The following is a 10,096-nucleotide window of genomic DNA, read 5'->3' on the forward strand; positions in this document are numbered from 1 at the left end:
TATGTAGGAAGTATGGCTGGACAGAGTGACCGGGAGGGTATGCATGGCAATATCTGCAAAAGGGATGGCAATAACAGGAATCGATGATCGGAGATATTGGAATTGTGTTTCTACAGAAGAATCTAGGTTAGACACATATATCATTATCCTTCAATACTGAAGTCACTTGTAGAATTTATTGATATTGATATTGATATTGACTTTATATGGGATTGATATACTTGCATCTTGAAGTGTTTCTAGCATGGTTTTTAACCAGCTTGTTAGAATGCTGTAGTGATTGCTTGGAAAGCACAAAAAGGAAGTAATTATGCCTGATTTTGCTTTCACATGGAGCATATATATGGATTAAGCTACATTTTTATTGGAATGTGATATCTGGGGAATTGTATTATTAATTGCATGTCTCATTTAACTTTTGGTGGAAGGAAATGCATTTGGGTGCTACTTAATGGCGACATTCTAGGCTTTTGTTGTCTGTTGATGTTTTTCCTCATTCAAATGGTATTATGTAGAAAGAGTGAAAGCTTTGAAAAATTTCATGGTTGCTTATTCATTGTTAATGTTGAGATGATGATGGAATCTTTTACTTAATCTTGTTTAGAGATTATGTTTATCCACATTGCCACATTAATAATCTCAAGCGATATTTTATAGGTTGGATTTTGGAAGAGGCTTATAAGGAAAGAGAAGATGCTAATATGCTAAATTTTCAATTTCCTTCTTCGATGCTTCTGTGCTTGAATTAATTTTCCTATTAGTGCACTAAGAGTTATTTTGCATTTGTCTGTTCTTGTACAGTGAAACAAATAACTAATGATTTCCCCATCTATGTCTGTTTTTCTGTACATATTACTTTCATCCTTTCAACATATATTATCTTTTTGAGGGGTTGTGAGAAAAGAATATTTTCTTCTCTTGCTAACCTTTTGAAAATTTTTCTCGACCACATCAGTTTTTACTTGCCTTTAGATGGTTATATTGTGTAACCCATTGGTTGCTTAGCTCTTTCTCATAATTACTATTTTAGTGTAATCCTTCATATGATACATGTTCAAAGCTTCGTTTTTTTCTACAGGATGTTATATTTCAATCTTTTTAATTATAAGATTTTTGCTCAGAAAATGGGATTATAGTCCCCAAAACCTGGGTAGAATTGAATTTTGTTTTTGTTGCATAATGTTCTGATTTTCAAAGCTTCTTTGGTTTTGTTTCCTATTCTTGAAGCATGGTAAAAATATTTAAGGGATGACAGATGTTAAAAACATTCAAATGTTCCGGGGTCTAGTGGCCATCCATTGAATATTTTCTGCCATAGTCAACTATGAGACTGACTAATTGAAGGCTTCCGTATAAAAGGCAGGATATAGGATCTTATAACGTCTTCTTGAAACCTCCTAATTGGCAACACATGGTTAAGAATTTTATGACTCGGATAATAGCTTTCGTTTTCATGTTAATCTTCTTATCTTCTGATATATTTAAAAAATTGTACAACCATCTATGACTTTTAAAAGGACTTGCATCTATACTAATTATATTCCCAACAATTATAATAAGGCAAGCTGATTTCAAGTTTCTGTCTTCCAAATGATGTGCATAGAGCCTTTTTTCTAGCGTTTTGGTTTATATAATTACAGTGCCTAGGTAATATGACTAAGAGATATCCCTTCGTTTTCCATAAAACCTCATATCCTTTATTTAGTCATGATATGGTCCCGAGATCTTGATACTATTGAAGTGCTCAAAGCATAGTCTTTATGAGTGAGAGCTTGATAGAAATAAAAATTTATCGCTGAGGCAAGCTTCCAGGTTTCAGTACTCTTACCATCATTTCAAATTCGGTTATTTAGTGTGACTCAACCTTTAATTTTTTATTAACTGGAAATAGTTTGTGTTGATCAGAATGATCAAGGGGTAGTAAATCTCGTCCTGTCAATTAATTCATTTTTCTGTTTTCTGGTGGGGAGTGATCTGATTGTAATAGTCATCTATATCTCACAAGTATCTACACTGCATTCAGTTCGAGTGATTGCAATGTTCAATGTATTCAGGGTGATAAAATTTCCAATGTACTAGGGCGTATATTTGTGGTATGATGCTTTAACATTGCCCTCAATACTGATCTTTATTCTTTCCTTTGATCACTTTACAGTGTGTCCAAGATATTGGGTTCCCACCCAGTGACTAGTTTCCATTACTCTATCATATATACCGAGTTTAGCCTTTCTTATGGTGCTTCATTCGTTGAACAAAATATTTTGAAAGGATATTATTGATTCTGTTCTACCTATGAAAACTTTGTACTACTTAATTGTGAATTTTTTTTATTGAACTTTTATCTTTTTCTATGAAGAGTGCAAACCTGGAAATTTCCAGTGCTGAGATCTTCAGAATTGTATGCCATTGAACAAATTATTTTTCAGTTGCATTGGCCAGTGGCTAACATGATCTTTCCACCTTCTCTTCCAGCTTTCTTTCTTAGTAATTTTAATAATCGTTCCCTATTTTGTTCTTCCAGATTCCATATTGTAGCGTATTTGCAGCAAATATGGTGGTTTGAAGTAGATGGAGTAGTAAAGTTTCCTCTTCCAGCTGATATATATACTCTCTCATTCAGGCTTCACCTTGGAAGATTTTCCCAAAGGTTGGGAAGACGGATGTCTAGTTTCGAGCACACACACGGTTGGGATATAAAGCCTGTGAAATTTGAGTTGTCTACTTCTGATGGCCAGCTAGAATCATGTGAGCACTATTTGGACGATACTGAACAAGATTATGAAAATGGAAACCATAAGCGTGGATGCTGGATAGACTACAAGGTAGGGGAATTTATCGTCAACACCTCAGAACCAACAACTGAAGTCAGATTTTCCGTGAAACAGATAGATTGCACACATTCTAAAGGAGGGCTTTGTGTAGATTCTGTATTTATTATCCCCACTGACCTTAAAGAGCGTAAAAGAAGAGGGACTTTGAAATAACCAGAAACATATCAGAGTTATTGTTGTCATCAATGATCCCTGGAAATCCCATGCGGTTTCACGTACAGCTTATACTTCTGAAGGCAATTGTTGTTTTAGAGAGTTTCGTCTTAATTGGTTTTTGGAGTAGGTATGCGTCCTCTATGATCACGTAAGCTTCACTACCATGTATTTGATCCAGTTTTGTTTCTTTCTTTACACGTGTACATAAATTTAGGGATTATGCTTGTTTGTCATATTGTTTTCACCAGAAGCTCTGTTAAAATTTTTGTAATCCAGTTGTGATGGAAATGAGGCAACCTAATTCTTGTATCCTATAACACCATATTATCTCCATCGTTTCTTTATGCTTAAAAGCTTCATGGTTCTAGTAGAAGCTTTGTTCTCTATTCTGATTTCTATGAGCTTTATCCTGTTCAATAGTTGTTTAATTATTTTCAGCAGTTATACCGTGATGAATATTCGTATAAATTATGAAATTTGTGGCTTCTCTATGACTTGGCATGTGGCTTTTTAGGTGTTGTGTCGTATATGAATACACTTCTTTCATCGATGCAATTGTGATTATGGAACCCTGGCATCAACTGTGGCTGTAGGTCTAGATTGGCCATTCTGTTAGGAAAATAAAGTGGAATGTGGTATCTATGGTTGGTTAAACCTTGGTTTCAATATGTTGACTTCATTTGCATGCCCCTGATTTTGCTTGACAATTTGGCCAACCATTTGAATATGGTATTAGAAAATGAAATAAGGGAACCTTGCCCGTCTCATGGTTTGTGTTTGTGTAGGTGTGGTATATGATTATGTGTCATTATTGGTTGACTTTATGTTATAACTGTGAAGTTGCATTGCTGGTGGTAAACCATGAAGCTGGCTAGCCTGATTGCCCTATTTCCCCAAAAGTGGGTCCATGGAGTTTAATTAGTTTTGAGTGTTGGGCGGTTGTTTGTAAAAGGATAGAGGTTTTGATGTTTGAGTTATGGTTGCATTAGTTTCGGTTGGTTTATCATGTGGGTTTAGACATTTGTGCCGACTCCTATGGAGAGATTAGTTTTGTGCATTTAACGTTGTTTCTATAAGCGTTAATGGTTTTGATTAAATATGGACAAGTGGCAGTGGTGTTGAGTAAACCTAGACAACAGCTTGGTGAAATTAGCCAACCTATAATAGCTATTCAGGACCAGTGGCTGTTAGGCTAAAAGTATAACGTATCTTATCATCTCTCTCGCTTTCTTGCTTCATTCAAATTCAAAATAATACCTTGGATTCAGCTTTCTTTATTACATATAAAGCAAATTATATAAAATAGCTTTCTTTATTTTAATTCTGAGTGATATTAGATTCCAATCATTTATATATATTAAAGATGGAATGTGTCATTAATGAATGTATGATGAACATCTGTTAGGCTAATTGATTGTCGGTAAAGGTTAAGTTCTTCAAGTATTTATTTACATCCCTAAAAGGAAAGGTGTTTCTCCAACACAATTCTTAAGCGATGGAGGGCTGTTGGGTCTGAATTGGTTCTTGTGGGCTATGATGATCCAATTCTGGGTTTTGTAATATAGTCAAATTTCAGGGTATTTTAACATTTGGGGTTTCCTTTTCCCTTGAGAAAAATGTGTACCAAATCAAAACCAAATTCTTTTATTTAAAATGGAATGAAGGAGGACATTAGGTCCGCAAGTGGGTCATATGTGTTTGGGTAAAATTTTTGGATGCCTTAGGGTATGGGAGGATGGATGGCTACGCTTAGGACATAATTGATGGTAATAAAGCAAAATAGATTTTATCATCTATCAAATAAAGTTCAATTTATTCGTAGATCCAACTTAGATTACACAAGTCTTAATTTATCATACTCCTCCGTAATGAATATATGGGTAATGTAAATGTAATTTAACTTTCACACATGACATGAGTTGAGTAGTGATCGTTTGTCACGCACTAAGTCTAACAATAGGATTCAATTTAAGTTTCAATCTTGTTAGACATGCATAGATGCACTTTCGGAAGCCTCTCCATCCCCGTCGAGTCATTAAAAAAAGTCAATATTCTCTTAGTTAAATATAGTGTGTAGATAGAACCCCTAATAAATCTACCATAATAAAATTTAAAAATCTAACTATCAAATTTTACTACTTCACTAGCCTATTAATAACCATAATATCTTACAATTGACACATATAGTAAGGACTACTATAAATACTTTCAATCAAGATTGATAAGGGGTTGACATCTTCTGTAACCACTATTCTCTGTTTTCCTCTGTTAGCTCTTCGATCAATATGAAATTGTTAAGAGATGATGAATTGACTTCAAGAGAATTTGGTGGAATCTTGAATAAAATTTAAAATTTTTGACACAATTGATTTAGCTTTCCACCAATGAAGATTTTTCAATTCACTCACTTGAATTGAACCTTTCAAGGACAAGATTTAACCTTTAAAGTGTGAAAAATCCCATGAACAACGCCTGAAAACACCTGCTGACATGATAATCTGTTGAAAATGAAGAACCAAATTTACTTTGAGTTCTAGTAGAGAACAAGAATAAGAGAATAAGAATGAAACCTTTCTATTAGTGAACACAAAATCATGAAATCCAAAAGGCTAGCCTTAAGCCTTTTCTATTACTTTATTCATAACTCATATGCTAACCAATTTAATATACTGAAAACTACCTAAGGAATTTCAGTTACTCTAGTATGGAAGAATGGCCCAACAAATTACAATTACTTTAGCCTGGCAAAATAAACCAATATGCTTTAACATTCTCCCTGCTTCTTGGTGGTCTCAATATCTTACACATGAAAAATACAAAGTTTCTTCCTCATAGCTTCAAACTTAGAAATAACAAGAGGTTTAGTTAAGACATCAACAAGTTGACAATGTGCGATGATGTAATTACTTGTAAATTTTGTTATTGCACCTTTTCTCGAACAAAATGAAGACCAAGTTCCACGTGTTTTGCAGTAGCATGCAAGACTGGGTCAACTTTCATAGCTACAGTGCTAGTGTTGTCACACCAAATTCTTGGAACTTCACTAAACAAAACACACATATCTTGCAGAAGAGCATTAACCCATACGACTTCTGATGTTGCATCAATTAAACTATAATATTCTGCCTCAATAGTGGATCGTGAAATAGTGTGCTATTTCCTTGAACACCAAGAGAGAAAATGAGACCCATTATAGATACAAAAACCTTAGATGGAACGATGATCATCAGGATCACCGTCCCAGTTTTAATTAGAGGAAAGAGTAAGAGCTGTTGCAGATGATTGAGAGGAGAACCAGAGTCCAAAATCTATGGCCCCTTTCAATATTAGGGCGCGTGTGGAAAATGTATTGTAGTTGTAACACCCTATACCTGACCACGTAAGGTGACACAGATACCCGAGCATACATTAGGTTCTGAACTTGTCGGACATAACAAAATCTTTAAAAACATGCAATATAAGCAGAAGCAATTAAAATTTTTTAACATACAATATGCAATTCATGGAAGCGATAAACATTTAATAAACTAACGTCAATCAATAATTCAACATTTCAAGAAAAATACTACCAGTTCATCATGGGTAAACTAGTCATTTCATAATTAAAATCCTTAAGGGTAAATTATCTAATTAGGCTCATTATTATTCATTTACTATCATTAACTAATGACATGCGAAGTTTCATATTGATCGGACATCAATCGAGAATCTAATTGAACTTACAAACTTAGGGACCAAAATGTAAATTAATCAAAAGTCTTACATGAACAACAATCATGCAATTGACTCTCTTATCATATGATTTAATAGATTAGAGTGTGATAAAACAAATCCCACAAATTTTCAATTTAGAGTCTAATATTAATTAACAAATCCATTTCAGGACCATTTTAAACATACATAAACATCCTAGGGCCAAACTAAGACTTAGGAACTCTTATAACCTTTAATAAATTGAATTTTCTCATTTTTCCTTAAACACGCAGCGAAGGGATCGATCCGTTTTGAAAAGGGATCGATCCGTTTTGTAAGGGATCGATCCTGTGCAATACAGTATGTTTGAGATCGATCCTCTGGGGTGAGAGATTGATCATTTTTTTTGGGAAATTACAAAATTTCATATGAACATGCAAAAATGAGTTTGTAAACTTCCACTTAATCACTCATAGTTTCTAAATACATACATGTACAAGCTCAAACCACTTCATACACATCATAATACACTTGTAGCATGCTTCAAAACATTGGTCAACACATCGTAATGAAATCTAGCATTAAAAGTCAAATTTTACATAAACAACTTACTTTTTCTTAAGTCACCTAACCAAAAGACACAAAAACTCTCATTTCATGCTTCCTAAGACACTAACATATTATGTAAACTTAACTTGTCCAGGCCATTCAAACACGTATTTAAGTTCATAGCAACGTTTGCACATCCTACCTATATGAAATCAATAACTAACACATACTCAAAACATCATCATCATGACATACCACCAAGTAATTCAAGAGGTCAATTAATCACCATAATATTTACAAACTTAACAACACCAAAACTTAACAAAAATCCCAACATATCATTCCCACATTGTCTCAAATCAACACATGGTTTGCATACTCTTATAAAAGTCGAGTCTTATTTGATCACCATCGGACAACGCTTCCACACTAACGAACCAACCTCTAGTACTCTGCAGAATGTATTCAATGGTGTGAGCTTAAAGCCCAAGAATGTCTAAACCTTCTATCATAATGCTCATAGTAAAAATTAATAAAAGTGTCCTAAACATTGTAAAATCCTTATCAAAGCATATCACATTATTACTTAATCAAATGCACAATGTTTCATTACACATAACTTAACATCTTACTTGATTTCTAGATTATAACATGCTTGGTAATTTCATGATTAACAATGCGATACACATTCTCACATACACCATTACCGTTGTCGGAAGTCCATACACACAACGCACATAATAATCTCATTTAAGACCATTGGCATTTGTTCAAAACACAACTTATCTATGGATAAACGAACTCCATACCACTCCTTTTATTTTGGACTCACATAGGTCTTAACTTCCATATTTCGGAGCAAAGCTCAACGCACCAACCTTACACCATATCCCTTACACATATACTTATCAAAACATAAAGTACTATTTCCTAGGCATGCCTTTCATATCCAAGGTCCCATTAAGAATAATTGCCAATTAAGTCAAGTTTATCATAAATAGTTGCCAAATGATGCATAACATATACATATACTTATTCATTTCAAAAAATAGTTTTCAAACTAAGGTGATTGTCATGATCAACCAAATAGAATAGTGAATTGTCTCTACTCATTCTTGGACAAAAAATTGTCTCTGCACGTCCATAACTAAATTCATAATAGCTTGTAAACATAACTTACAAAATCATGTACGCTTCACAAGGTATCATCATGTTCATGTATAATCATGCTTAATCATCATCATTGTAAAATGTTCACATTAAGGAAATCAATGCCAAAACAGAACATTAACTCACTCTTAGTTTCACTAAGATGCTTACCATTCTAACCTTCAATTAACATTACCAATGCTCTTTATAAAAGAATGAATATCCACTCATCTCTACCGTTTTTACCACTCAAAATCAATCAAACTTACGTCAAACAAACACCAAACAATAACACACCAATTTTACTCCATCATAGACCTAAATATCACCTTAGAAACCATAAAGAATGTCACCAAAGTGCTCGAAATAGAGCAGAAAATATTATACAAAAACAGAGCAAGAACGTCGATACAACAAAAAATTTTACCGTTCTTTAACCCGAAACTTTCCAAAACTTAAAACAACATTCTTCCACCTAAAACTAATCAAATAAAACTAAATAAGCTTCTAAACATCAAATACCATCCAAAAACAGCAACAGCCAAAGCGATTCCCAAATTTGCAAAAAAGGTCAAAACTAAGCTTATTTTAAGGAAACCGATATGAAATCCAATTCTGATTGAAAAACTATTTTAACCCAATATTTACCTCATCATTAAAATCTATTTTTTTCAAAAGAAACCCTAAAACAACTCAATAAAGTTATCTTTTGAATTTATTCGAACATCCTTTTTAATCATCCAAAAACCAATATCTCATTGAAACCATTATCCATCAATATAGAAGGATCTCTTTTAATCAGCGAAACATAAAGGAACTAAGAAAATGAAGTTTAACTTGCTGGAAATTGATTGAAGGAGAAGAAGAAGAATCAAAGGAAGAAATTAAGGGAACTCCTCTAAGTTAGAGTAATCCACGGTTAAGAGGAAGAAATGGAAGTTTGAAAATCAAGTTTGAGAATTGATTTAATCAAGAATAAAATCAGCAAAAAGGTTTGAGAGAAAGGAAACGAAGGTTTTAGCCATTGAAGAAAACAAGAGGAAAACTGAACATGTTTTGGATGAGTATCAAAACATTAGGGAAAAGTTATATTTAATTTGGATAAAAGAAAAATTAGATTAACATCATTTAAAGTAAATTAAAAATCAAAATAAAGAGTTTAAAATCAAAAAGAGTATAAAAGTTTAAGTTTATACAAAAATAAGAAAATAAATGGATAATATCAACACTTGGTAAAATCACTTTATAGATTTTAATAATCAATCCTATTCCATTTTGACGACTAAAATTACACTTTTAAAATCATTTAATTAACCCGAATTAAAATTAATAATACTATTCTAAAATAATTTCTACTTTAAAAATTCTCAAAATTATGACTTTTTCGGAAATCTCAAAAATTTACCGAGCCACCGACCTGAACTACTAAGTCAGATTTTAGGTTGTTACACTAGTACACCTACAATACTGCGATATCGATAAGGATTTACAGCTTTGCCCCATCGTAGTTACTGAGTTTTGGCACCACAACTATTAGTGTAAAAACATGCCTTGCACCACTCATCTTGTCCTTGTTTAATACCTCAGCAATATACCACATTTGAGTCAAGAACAAACTTCCTTGAATATACTTTACTCCAACACCTAGAAAATATTACAAGTTGCCCAAATCATTCAAAGAGAATTCAACATCAAGCTTACAAACAACATCATCAATA

The 10,096-nt window shown here is 33.2% G+C and overlaps 1 protein-coding gene and 1 long non-coding RNA gene across 3 annotated transcripts; one reads left to right on the top strand and one right to left on the bottom strand.

The window, feature by feature from the left end:
- LOC120171251 (F-box protein PP2-A15-like) lies at window positions 1-3,180 on the top strand. Of its 2 annotated transcripts, none has more exons than XM_039178985.1 (2): window positions 1-126; window positions 2,522-3,180. In XM_039178985.1, the coding sequence occupies exons 1-2, from the start codon at window positions 44-46 to the stop codon at window positions 2,982-2,984; spliced, it is 546 nt and encodes a 181-aa protein (XP_039034916.1). In that variant the 5' UTR covers window positions 1-43; the 3' UTR covers window positions 2,985-3,180. The 2 variants fall into 2 exon arrangements, with proteins under 2 accessions (XP_039034916.1, XP_039034917.1); XM_039178986.1 differs by having other exon boundaries at window positions 7-126; window positions 2,621-3,180.
- A 3,774-nt stretch (window positions 3,181-6,954) lies between these two features.
- LOC120171253 lies at window positions 6,955-9,158 on the bottom strand. The gene is made up of 2 exons (XR_005520862.1): window positions 8,559-9,158; window positions 6,955-7,671 (listed from the first exon to the last, which is right to left on the bottom strand). It is a non-coding gene; the product is annotated as an uncharacterized LOC120171253 (long non-coding RNA).
- Window positions 9,159-10,096: the final 938 nt, after the last annotated feature.

This window comes from Hibiscus syriacus, unplaced genomic scaffold (genome assembly GCF_006381635.1).
Source record: "Hibiscus syriacus cultivar Baekdansim isolate YM2019G1 unplaced genomic scaffold, ASM638163v2 tig00111827_pilon, whole genome shotgun sequence".
In the NCBI taxonomy this organism is placed as follows: Eukaryota; Viridiplantae; Streptophyta; class Magnoliopsida; order Malvales; family Malvaceae; genus Hibiscus; species Hibiscus syriacus.